At 41.8% G+C, this 13,482-nt stretch overlaps 1 protein-coding gene across 1 annotated transcript in view; it reads right to left on the bottom strand.

The window, feature by feature from the left end:
• Positions 1–3,596: 3,596 nt before the first annotated feature.
• Positions 3,597–13,482, bottom strand: part of ZPLD1 (zona pellucida like domain containing 1) — a 344,870-nt gene continuing 334,984 nt past the window's right edge. Inside the window, exons 10-11 of the mRNA XM_068265320.1 lie at positions 6,068–6,097; positions 3,597–3,916 (exon numbers count right to left, since the gene is read on the bottom strand). Of these exons, the coding sequence (XP_068121421.1) occupies positions 3,741–3,916; positions 6,068–6,097 (206 nt within the window). The 3' untranslated portion in view covers positions 3,597–3,740. The remainder of the gene's footprint in view (positions 3,917–6,067; positions 6,098–13,482) is intronic.

Genomic DNA, 13,482 nt, shown 5'->3' with positions numbered 1-13,482 from the left:
GCGATTAAAATTGCAGCGGCTGAATGGAGCTGCTGACTTTGAGAAAAAGTCGCCCTGTGTAATACAATGTAACTATGGAAAGATGGATATCATTTTAAAGCTCTCTTTCTCCTCTTTCTGACGGCCCATAAATCATCGCCCTATGCCTTTTAGTTTTCTCTATTTTCGCGATTGAAATCGCGTCCGCCGCAATTTCAATCGCGAAAATAGCGAAAACTAAAAGGCGTAGGGTGGCAGTTTATATATCATTGGAAAGAGGAAAAAAAGAGCTTTAAAATGATATGCATCTTTCCATAGTTTTTGCACTACTCAGAGTCCCTTTAAACAATGTCTGGTATTAGGTGGCAACATTTTTTTAGAACAATCTCCCCATATTAGACCTTCGTGAGAGTTGCTGAAATGTTAGGGTAATAGTAGTCACATCATTAAAATGATCTGTGCACACCATCAGTGAGAAATGTTTAAATAAATACAGGTTCTTCTGGATTTATTCTAAACTAGCTGATGACCTAGCATTGCCTCGATATTTTGGATTACCTGAACGCCATTGAGCTGAGCAACAGGCTGGTGTGAAACAATTGGCGGGAGGACGGGCTCTGTGTGTAAAGTGTCATCTGGATGGGTGATGTAATCCCTTGGTTTTACCAATGTGATATGCTATAACTGTTTTACACATAATGTGCAATACATGCTTGCTGAAGTCCTGGGTCCTGTACCCTTACCCTAGGTGTCACATTCAGTCAAGCATTAGTGTGTACAGCAAGTCAGCAATCAAGATTCCAGCAAACACGTCAGAAATAAAAGCAGTGCCAGCGACATTTTCTTTATGTTTAGATGTCCTTTACTATGAGTGACTACACAAAGGACTTGCTACCACACACTAGTTTCCACCATGTTAAACAATTTCTGCACACTCACATACAGATTTTTTATTTTGCCATATTTTGTGTGCAGGGGCGGACTGACCATTAGGGCACTCGGGCACGGACCGAGGGCCCGTGGTCAGGGGGGGCCCGCCACCCGCCAGAGAACCCTGAGCAGCCAGGAGGGGAGACAGCCAGTGAAGGAGGGCGATGGGCATAGCAACGGAGAAGGGGGGAAGTTTCCCCCCCCTACTCTCACCTTGGGGCCCCCCTTCCTGGCTCTCCTCTCCGTAATCTGTAATGTGTCGGACAGCTGGAAGCGGCTGACAGCGGGCGGAGACGCTGTTCAGCCACCGGAGGGATCGCTGATCTGTGTGCAGCTAGTGTGGGCTTGAGAAGCCCAGACTAGCTGCACACAGATCAGCGATGCCTCCAGTGGCTGAACAGCGGTAAGTCTCCGCCCGCTGTCAGCCGCTTCCAGCTGTCCGACACATTACAGATTACGGAGGGGAGAGCCAGGAAGGGGGGCCCAAGGTGAGGGAACGGGGGGGGGGACTTCCCCCCCTTCTCCGCTGCTATGCCCATCGCCCTCCTTCACTGGCTGTCTCCCCTCCTGGAGACACCTACAAGCCTGGCTGCATATACTGGGGGCACTTACAGACCTGGCTATACTGGGGAGACCTATACACTTGGCTGCATATACTGGGGAGACCTATACATCTGGCTGCATATACTGGGGGCACCTATACACCTGGCTGCATACACTGGGGGCACCTATACACCTGGCTGCATATACTGGGGGCACTTATACACCTGACTACATATACTGGGGGCACTTATAGACCTAGCTACATATACTGGGGGCACCTATAAACCTGGCTATACTGGGGACACCTATACACCTGGCTGCATATACTGGGGAGACCTATACACCTGGCTATACTGGGGAGACCTATACACCTGGCTATACTGGGGAGACCTATACATCTGACTGCATATACTGGGGGCACCTATACACCTGGCTGCATATACTGGGGGCACCTATACACCTGGCTGCATATACTGGGGGCACCTATAGACCTGGCTATACTGGGGACACCTATACACCTGGCTACATATACTGGGGACACCTAAAGACCTGGCTATCTATACAGGAGACACCTATAGACCTGGCTATCTATACAGGAGACACCTATAGACCTGGCTATGTTAACTGGGGACATCTATAGACCTGGCTATCTTAAATGGGGACATCTATAGACCTGGTTATCTATTCTGGAGACACCTGTAGATTAGGCTACTTATACTGGGGACACCTATAGACCTGGATACCTGCACTGGGAAAACCTATAGACCTGGATACTTCCACTGGGGATACCTTTTTACCTGGTTACCTATACTGGGGGCACCTATTTTGGGGGAACTGCTGCTGCCAGATTAAGTGTATTTTGAGAAACAGCTGCCAGATTATGTGTATTTTTGGGGAACCGCTGCCAGATTGTGTATAACGGAGAAATGCTGCTTCCAGATTCTGTGTATTTTGGGGGAACCACTGCGGCTACATGTATTTTTGGTGATCTGCTGCCAAATTATGTCTATTTTGGGGGAACGACTGCCATATTATCTGTATTTTGGAGGAACCTCTGCCAAATTGCATGGATTTTTGGTGAAATGCTGTCAGATTACATGTATTTTGGGGGGAAACACTATTGCAGAGTTCAGACTTCCCCGGCAGACCTTTTACACCACTGCTAAGGTCATGTATATTTTGCCCCACCCATGACCACGCCCACATTCTGTTGTGTGACCACACCCATTTTTTGGCGCTACGCGCGGCGCAGGGATTTTTGTCAGTGTACAATATCTCAATATAACATATTTACTGTTGTCAATAAATGATTATATCTTAGTCTGTAAAAATATAACGTGAAAGGTGGGAAACACTGGTATGGGGGCCCCATAATCTCCTATTGCCCGGGGGCCCCATGAGTTGTCAGTCCGCCCCTGTTTGTGTGTAAAGTAAAAAAGTTTTCTTTTTCTGTGTGCATTCCAAGTCTTTATATCTGAAAAGGAGTGAACAAGGTACGTAAAAATAGTTCCACCCTAAAAGGCATAAGGAGCAATGAAAACCTCTCTTTCTAGTTCACTTCTGTTTACGTGAAAATATTTATGGCGTCTATCAACTTCACATTCACATTCAGGGTTTAATAATACACATTGTTAGGAAAAATCTGAAGTTAAAACTGTACCCATTTATTGGCAAAGTCAATTTAAAGCAGAACTGAGCTAAGGATCACATGACTGCAACTCAAATATATAAGGCAATGTAGAACTATTTTCCTCTGAAAGGATATATGCAAGGCACTTATTTATAGCTAATACAGCCCCAAACGTTTATGATTGCTGTGTTTGTCAAGTGACCTAAGATTCCTAACACTTCTATTGTAACAACTTGAAATATGAAGTTCAGAGATCATTTATAACTTTACTTAACATTACATAGGAATATTATAATAAATAGTTCATGTTTATCCATATCAAAGTATATATCATGCTGCTCTTAACTGACATATTTCTTAATTCACTAAAATTGCCAAGCTGAAGTGTAGAAAAGTAAAAGAAAAGAAAAAAAAAGAAAACGTAAAAAAAACCCTCATCCAGAATGTTATCATCATATGATTTATCACATCGATTAATTATCTTGTAGTGCTTCTCAATCCATGCGTTCATCGGTACAGTGCACATGCTAAAAAATGACAGCTTAAAAAAGCATTAGCTTGACACGGTAACATTATAATGAAATATCCACACTGTACAATTTTAGTTCACAAAGTGTTGAAAAATATTAAGGTTTAAAAATGAGTGCAAAGTTTTCTGTTAATTAAAAGCTGGGTTCCGTACACCACATAAAACCAGGCTGTTGTTCTTCCTCCTGTTCAAGAGGATAAGTGAAATGATGAAAAATCCAAAGCTGGTAACGCCGAGAATTACTACTCCTGAGATGAGGGCACTGGTGACCGAGTTCATCTGGAAGTGATTACTCTGTGGCTGAGCTACAAATCAACAAAATATACAATTAAATAAGTATAAAAGCCAATATATACATATAAAAAAGCCAGTGATTTGCTATATACTACTGTTAATGCTGATGATATATAGGAGCATATGTGCAGGGCCGGGCCGAGGCATAAGCTGGAGAGGCTCCAGCCTCAGGGCGCAGTGTAGGAGGGGGCGCACAATTCACTCAGCTGTCATTCCTAATTGTGTTTGAAGCAGAAAGAAATAAAAAAAGGGGATACATAGCAGTGACTGCAAGCCAGATAACTAGATATTAAGGTGTTGGGGAGGTTGTGGGCCCTGTGGCACCTCTAAGTCTAATAGCAATTAGTGTGTGACGGCTGGGGTGGGAGGGATGGAGGGGCGCACTTTGGTGTCTCAGCCTTGGGTGCTGGAGGACCTTGTCCCGCCTCTGCATATGTGCAATGCCCAGTCAATGTCACCAAGTGGAATAAGGTAGTTCAAGTAGTGTTGTGTGAACTTCTGGGCTATGTGGTTCACCAGATCAATGGCGGACATGAAAGAGCCCATTCATAAACTGGTGAGTCCCTACACAAATGCACACATGCAAAAAGTTGACATAGGAACCGCCAACACTAATTTCAAGCCCTGGAGGAAAAAAATAAGGTTATCCTCATCCTCATGCAATAAGATAGTAAGTAATATGTTTTGGTATTTCTAGGCGTCATCATTTTTATCTTATGGCTAGTTAGGTTGCCTTTAGCTTTTAGCAGGTTATTGTTGCTGCATGTGGTTTTTCAATTTTATCAAAACAGTATGGGTCCACGTCAAGCAGCCTGTTTATAAAGAAGTGTTGTGATAGGGATTTAGAAGGTTATTTGGAGTTTAGAAGGTGAGCTCTCAAGTGTATCAGAACAAACGATGAGTATGACATGAAAGGACCTACCAGACAATGTAATGCTAATAATTCCTGTTGTTCACTTGACTCACTTTACTGAAAGAATAAACAGTTTATATATATACTGTATATATATGTATGTCAATGTGAGGTTCCTCTTACCTATCTCACGCCTCAGGCTTGCTATGCCATTTATCTACACTACTATGTCGTTATCTTCCTGTTATTATGAGCAAATATATGCAGCATCTTTACTGCTAACTGTGAGATTGATTCACACAATGAATCTCATGAATTATCTCCCTTCACAAATACTGAAAATAACTAAGTTGCTTCTGAGAACACAACTTTGATATTTCTTTTCTTGTCTCATTCTAGTCCCTTTTTACATGCTGTGTGTTTTAACCACTTGAGGACCCACCCTTTACCCCCCCCCCTTAAGGACCAGCGCTGTTTGTTGTGATCTGTGCTGGGTGGGCTCTGCAGCCCCCAGCACAGATCAGGTAGCACGCAGAGCGATCAGATCGCCCCCCTTTTTCCCCCCCTATGGGGATGATGTGCAGGGGGAGTCTGATCGCTCCTGCGTGCAGGCTAGTTGCGGGGGGGGGGGGCACCTCAAAGCCCCCCTCCGCGGCGACATTCACCCCCCTCCCTCTCCTACCTCTCCCCCCGGTGATCCGGGCTGCACAGGACGCTATCCGTCCTGTGCAGCCAGTGACAGGACGTCCCCTGTCACATGGAGGCGATCCCCGGCCGCTGATTGGCCGGGGATCGCCTATCTGCCTTACGGCGCTGCTGCGCAGCAGCGCCGTACAATGTAAACAAAGCGGATTATTTCCGCTTGTGTTTACATTTAGCCTGCGAGCTGCCATCGGCGGCCCGCAGGCTATTCACGGAGCCCCCCGCCGTGAATTGACAGGAAGCAGCCGCTCGCACGAGCGGCTGCTTCCTGATTAATCAGCCTGCAGCTGGCGACGCAGTACTGCGTCGCTGGTCCTGCAGCTGCCACTTTGCCGACGCACGGTATAAGCGTGCGGTCGGCAAGTGGTTAAAAGATGTTATATCGATGTAGTGAAAAACAGATAAGGAAAGATAATTTATAAAAAAAAAACTTTTCATAGTCAACCAGTGTGTGGTGTTTAGAGACATTTTTGCTGATATGCAAAATAATGTCAATCGGAGCTGGTCTATTAGATTGACACTATTTTACAGAACACAAAGGCAGCGCTTTTTAGCTAGCTTTCACTTTCATTACTTTTATATATAAATAAAAATGAGAATGTCTTACCAAGCTGGGAGTTGTTCGTTGGTGTTTCATCTGTAATGTAAATAAGAAAGTTACAATTAGCCATTCATGCTGTATCCCTGACCGCTAAAAATAATTTACCATTTCTAATACATTGTTAACCTTTTTATAATAAATTGAGACTTTGTGGAAAGAAAGCATTTTTGTGTAAAGTGATACATTTCTGCATTCAGCTCTCTCAGTCTTTGTCCCAGATCCCATGGATTGCCAGTCTAGCTTTATGGCTTCACGTAAAAAAGGCCTGTAAATTCTAGACATGAAAAAAATTCACACATAGAAATGGAGAGGGAGTATTGCAAAATTTGTACTGGATGTGCTCAACAGTGGGTTTGGTTTCAACTCATGGTTATGGTTCAGTCTCTGAAGGTACATACAAATGTACAATTACTGTCACCCACAAGGATCAGAACTCATTTCCTCAGCTGACAATTCAGGGCAGTGTTATGTACAAATGTGTTGGTAGCCTACATGCTAGCCTTGTTTTCTGTGTGCCAACATGACAACATGGGACGGAGCAGACAAGGTTAGTAGAAAGACAATAGGGTCTGCCTGTACCCAGCTGAGACAATCAGGTACTCAGGATCTCTCGGCAATGCATTTAGGAGGGTCAGGAGATGCTGTATGCTGCCACATTCACAGCAAAACCAGACCATTAAAATCCAATTTTTTGCTGTGCACCTTAGTAAACCCACCTTATGCTTTTATTTTTTATATGTCTATATTTAACTTTGTACTATTTTTTTTATCAGGGTATAAAGCTTGTAATCTGAAGAGTATCTACCAGTTAAGTTTAGGCTTTTCACTGCACTGAATCAGTGCAAATCTATGTTACATATTCAGTTTCTTAAAAAAAAAAGCTTTAAATAAAAAATACCCTATTTTATTAATTGTAGAAATGTAGAAAAACAAAGAGCATGGAGTCTCTGTAGTAAATCTTACAGAAAGTATTGTCTGAGGCAATATCTACTTACCATAATCACATGATTTGGGGTTTTTAGCTTTTATCAGCACAGAAAGTAAACAAAAGAAAATAATAAAAGCTAGGTATAACTTGCATTGCTGCCCACTAATCAGAAGTGCAAAGGAGTTAGTTAATTTTAAAATGTACTTGGCTGGATATCCAAATGTCAAAAGGGCCAACTGGATTTTCTTCAAGATAGTAAAAGCAAATGTTGGAATAAAAGCTTCTCCCAGCTAGTGTTGGTGTTCAAATCAGGCTACTGAAATTTGGGAACCTGAATTTGCCCCCACAACATTTCAGCACCCAGACAAGTGGACAGGGTCGGGGTTCACTTATTGTGCTTCAGGTGAGTCACACGAAGCTCAATGTAAACCTCAAATAAGTGAACGGCCTCTGTCTGGGTGCTGATTTGCTGAAGTGTGATGATGGGCAAATTTGGGTTTCCGAATTTCAAAAACTCGAATGTTAACACCAACACTTCTCCCAGCCCCTTTTATTTTGAGTGTATATAATGTATATAGGTGACTTTTTAACCTAACCTTTTCATAAATGTTTGCTTCTATAGGCAAAACTGAGGCCTGCACTAATTTCTGCTATATGAACTCCATCCTCTCTTGATATGATGCAGTAAAATTAGTTAGATTGAGGAGCCCCTTAATCTGTCAATACAAATCAATACCAACTTGCACTAAATTAACCTTTAAAGGTTTGTCTAGCTGATTACTTAGGTATTTGCAACAAACATATGTCTGCTGAAAACTGAGCTGATTTGATGCAGTCTAGTTAAAACAGACTCCTCATAACTAGTAGAAATTTATTTAGTACTTAGCTTGCATCAGCATTGTATTACTGGTGCTTGATAGATATCTCTATATACTAGTGCAGTTCACCTATGGAAGCTGAGCCTTTACATGTAACATATAAAGGTTGCCCAAAGTAGCATACAGTACATTACGAATGCAGCTTACCTGTGTTAACTCTTACTTTTTTCTACTAGAAGGGTTAATAAACAAGTGCTTTATCTGTGCAGTCAAAGCAGACTTATTGCAATGGTAGCTCTCCTGAAAACTAAGTAGAAGCCATAAAACTTTTGTATGACTTTGCAAATACACTCATGATAGCAGGATAGTTGTGATTAGGTTCAATACATCATTATTTTCTATGTGAGACATTTATAAACAAATAAACAATCTGAGCTTTTAAGCCTTCATGCTTTGTTTTTTTTTTACTTTAAGCTGCGGTGCCACATGCTTTTATGCTTCCCTTAGCATGTGAGCTTAAATTCAGAGGAGTGCAGGGAGCACCTTGATATTTACCTGATCCAGACCGTAACTCGAGTCTCCTTTTTCACCACTGAGTGTCCCTGTATGCGAGATCCTCCTGCGGGTTCCCATCACGTCATATCATGTGATCGGGACCAGGAGGATGATGTCAGCATACAGCACAGGTAGAAGAGGAGACCCGATCATGCATTTGGATCAGATAAATATCAAAGCACTCCATGCACTACTCTGCATTTAGGCTGGCAGACTGGGGGAGGCAGCACGAGACTAGCTGGCTGCTACAGCACTGCCCTAAGTTATCTGACATGAGATAACTTGTGTGGGGCTGCCAAAAAGTTAAACTTAAAATAGTTTGTAGCACTTGGAAAATTAGATTCTACAATTCTAGTTCTTTAGATAAAGTTACTTATCCAAAAGTTTATTTTCACTTCAGGTTTGCTTTAAAATGCACTAATATTTGTAGACTGTATACCTTACACTTTGGGAGACAAAGCGTTAAAAAATCATGCTAAAAAAAGTTTACAATCAAAACTCCTTATCTTAGTCTGTAGTTTAATATGTTTTGTGTGTCATTTTAATATGAATTTATACATGTCTTCAAGAATATGCTAATAGGTTTTTTTTTTTGTTAAGTTGTACCATGTACAGCAGATTAAACTACAAAAAAGGTCACTGTTTTGTGGCTCAAGGGAGCTGAGCTCTGTACCAGTCTCTTGCCCTTTTCACAAATGGAATATTGTAATGATGATGAATCTACCCCCAATGGAACTGTATACAGTCAGTTTTGTGCTGAAATGGCAAATGTATTGCTAGGTGTAGTACTGAGCAGAGTTTCAAGACTTTTTTTTATCAACTTCAGTAGTGTATCTTACAGGCCCAACATGAATTCAAATCTATCTATCTATCTATCTATCTATCTATCTATCTATCTATCTATCTATCTATCTATCTATCTATCTATCCATCTATCTATCCATCTATCTATCTATCTTATCTATCTTAATAAGTTTTAAAAGTACTTATACTAGGTACACACCATACAATTTTCTGGCAGATTTATCTGCCAGATCGATTATTTCCCAAAAATCCAATCTGAATTTCGATCGATTATTCAATTTTCCAATCGTTTTTTTAATCGATTGTCAGTTTTGTGCTGAAATGGCAAATGTATTGCTAGGTGTAGTACTGAGCAGAGTTTCAAGACTTTTTTTTATCAACTTCAGTAGTGTATCTTACAGGCCAAACATGAATTCAAATCTATCTATCTATCTATCTATCTATCTATCTATCTATCTATCTATCTATCTAATGTATCTATCTAATGTATCTATCTATCTATCTATCTATCTATCTATCTATCTATCTAATGTATCTATCTAATGTATCTATCTAATGTATCTATCTATCTATCTATCTATCTATCTATCTATCTATCTATCTATCTATCTATCCATCCATCCATCCATCCATCCATCCATCCATCCATCCATCCATCCATCTATCTATCTATCTATCTATCTATCTTATCTATCTTAATAAGTTTTAAAAGTACTTATACTAGGTACACACCATACAATTTTCTGGCAGATTTATCTGCCAGATCGATTATTTCCAAAAAATTAAATCTGAATTTCGATCGATTATTCAATTTTCCGATCGTTTTTTTAATCGATTGTCAGTTTTGTGCTGAAATGGCAAATGTATTGCTAGGTGTAGTACTGAGCAGAGTTTCAAGACTTTTTTTTTATCAACTTCAGTAGTGTATCTTACAGGCCCAACATGAATTCAAATCTATCTATCTATCTATCTATCTATCTATCTATCTATCTATCTATCTATCTATATTTCTATCTATCTATCTATCTATCTATCTATCTATCTATCTACCTAAGTTTTAAAAGTACATATGCTAGGTACACACCATACAATTTTCTGGCAGATTTATCTGCCAGATCGATTATTTCCAAAAAGTCCAATCTGAATTTCGATTGATTATTCAATTTTCTGACCGTTTTTTTTAAATAAATTTTTGTTCAGTTTTATGAAAATCGATCTAAAAAAGATAAAAAAGAACAAGGCAGCATGGCTCCTTCAGAAGTATCATGCCCAAATAGAATAAAAAGGCAGCATGTTACCCAAATTACATACCGTATTTTTCGGACTATAAGACGCACTTTTTCTCCCCCAAAAGTGGGGGGAAAAAGTTGCTGCGTCTTATAGTCCAAATGTAACAATTTACCTGTCTGGGCGGGCACTGGGTCAGCAGCAGCAGAGTTATCCGGAGGTGTTCCAGCATAGCAGCAGCTGCTGCAATCTGTATGCCGGTGTCCATCATCTTGTACCCCGAGCTGCGGCAGTGGGATCAGCTGTACATCTCCCTGGGTGGCATAGCAGCAGCCGCTGCGATCATCTGCAATGCCTATGTGTATCTGCGGCTTGTCCCCCGAGCGGCTCCAGCAGCAGCGTAATCTGAGATAACTCCCCGGGTGGCATGGCTGTAAATGCTAATAAGATTGCTTATGCATTGCTCCTCTTCTGCCCCGCATCAGCCGCGCGTCATTGTAATACAGGCACAGCGGGACATCTTCAGCCACGTTACTATCAGCGTCCGGCAGAGACCTCTGAACTGCTTCCTTATTGGCTCGCCACATGACCCCGGCGCACGTGCGACACAGGTCATCAGAGGGCACCAATAAGGAAGCAGTTCAGAGGTCTCTGCCGGACATTGATAGTAACGTGGCTGAAGATGTCCCGCTGTGCCTGTATTACAATGACGTGCGGCTGATGCGGGGCAGAAGAGGCGCATGCATAAGCAATCTTATTAGCACTTACAACCATGCCACCCGGGGAGTTATCTCAGATTACGCTGCTGCTGGAGCCGCTCGGGGGACAAGCCGCAGACAGCAGACACACATAGGCATTGCAGATTATTGCGGCGGCTGCTGCTATGCCACCCAGGGAGATGTACAGCTGATTCCACTGCCGCAGCTCGGGGTACAAGATGATGGACACCGGCATACAGATTGCAGCAGCTGTTGCTATGCTGGAACACCTCCGGATAACTCTGCTGCCACGAACCTCCTCATTATGGGTGAGCTTTTAATTTAATAGTAATGGTTAATTAGTGTAGCTAGGTTCGAGGGGGGGGGGGGTGACAGGGCTTTGTGAAGTGTAGTATAGTGTAGCTGGGAGGGGGGGATACATCAGTGGTTAGTGAAGTATAGTGTAGCTGGGTGGGGGGATACATCAGTGGTTAGTGAAGTATAGTGTAGCTGGGTGTGGGGGATATACATTAGTGGTTAGTGAAGTATACTGTAGCTGGGTGGGGGGATACATCAGTGGTTAGTGAAGTATAGTGTAGCTGCGTGGGGGGATACATCAGTGGTTAGTGGAGTATAGTGTAACTGGGTGGGGGGATACATTAGTGGTTAGTGAAGTATAGTGTAGCTGGGTGGGAGGATACATTAGTGGTTAGTGAAGTATAGTGTAGCTGGGGGTGAGGTATCAGTTGTTAGTGTAGTTGGTGGGGCAGAAGTGGTTAGTGTAGCTGGGCAGTATAACTTAGATAGAAACATCTTAGGGGGAGGTTAAAGGTCTATAGGAGACTCCTGGACCATAGAGGCACCTAGATTTAGTATTTTTTTTATTTTTTCCTGGTTTTTGCCCTCTAAATCTAGGTGCGTCTTATAGTCCGGAGCGTCTTAAAAATACGGTAATTTGGCATTCCTCCAATTAACTTATAGACAACACAGCCCCCAACATAGCAATTAGGGAGAATGTAACTATTAGTATCTCATTGACCAACTCTATCAAATATATAATTCACGAATCCTGTTACCTGTATGTATGCATATATGTGTCAAAGAGAGAAGGACAGGAACAAATATGTAAAACTTTGATTGCATTAAAATGCAATTCACACAACAGCAGCCTGGTTTGCTGTTGTTGTTTTCCCTTGTGTTTTGTTTATTTCTTTGACTTTAAAAGAACTATTTATATAAATGATATTATTTACTATATGTTATTAATTAATTCAATGTTAAATTATTTAAGGGATGGAGAAGTCATATCTGCTTCTTTATCTGTTAAATTATCTGTTAAATTCATAACTATTGGCTACTTCTCATAAATCAATAGTACCAGATGCAGCTCTACTTTAAAGTGCATGCCAATTGTGTAACTGCCTATGGCTTTGCTTCATGAAGCTTAGAGTAGATTGGCTAAAAAGCTGGATCAACGCAGCGGGTAAAGACATTACAGCTTTTGAGATCTGAATAGAGGTTCAGCTTTTATGCACATACTAATGTGTTGTTGTAAAATAAGTGTAGCAAGTCAGTTCATGCAGATTTTGTTTGTCCGGCTTTTATTCAAGCTAAAATGACATATCACTCGGGTAATGATGGTGGGGTCAATCTGGTACAACAATAAAAAAAAACAGGTCTCTAAAGGAAACCACAGGGCATCAATCATGATGTCCCTTTAGAAAAGAAAATATTGCTTAGCAAATGTTTGCCACTAACAACAAAAGATATCATTTTTTTACATATGGCAATCACTGACACCAGCATTTAAAATGAAAAGCAGGGGAAAAATATTGTTGTTTATTTATATGGTAGTATAGCACTGGCTTCAATGGCACTATACAGAATATACAGTCATGTCACCAACTGTACCTCAAAGGAGCTCAAAATCTAATCCCTACCATAGTCACAGAGTTAATTCCCTATTATAGTCTAAGGCAAATTCTAGGGGAGAAATACCTTACACACGCACTACAAAAGACAACGACGGGTCCGCCGGACCCTCCCGCTGGGCGGTCTTTAGCCGATAGTATGCGCATGTGTACGCGCTGTCGGCGGACTGATAAGGCTGTTTCTGAACGATCCGCCGAGCGGATCGTTCAGAAACAGCCTTATCAGTCCGCCAACAGCGCGTACACATGCACTACTGTCGGCTGAACGTCCGCCCAGCGGGAGGGTGCGGTGGACCCGTCGTTGCCGGCGGCAGTGCATGCGTACGCTTACTAGTATGTTTTGGATTGTAAGAGAAAACCAGTAGAATCCCACACCAACACAGGAAAAACAAACAAACTTTGTGCAGATAGTGTCCTGGCTCCAGGCTGATGTGCAACTGAATGGCCCAATTTCTGTGCA

Source organism: Hyperolius riggenbachi, chromosome 2, assembly GCF_040937935.1.
Source record: "Hyperolius riggenbachi isolate aHypRig1 chromosome 2, aHypRig1.pri, whole genome shotgun sequence".
In the NCBI taxonomy this organism is placed as follows: Eukaryota; Metazoa; Chordata; class Amphibia; order Anura; family Hyperoliidae; genus Hyperolius; species Hyperolius riggenbachi.
The sequence above is the reverse complement of the archived record's forward strand: the minus strand, read 5'-3'. Positions and strand labels throughout refer to the sequence as shown.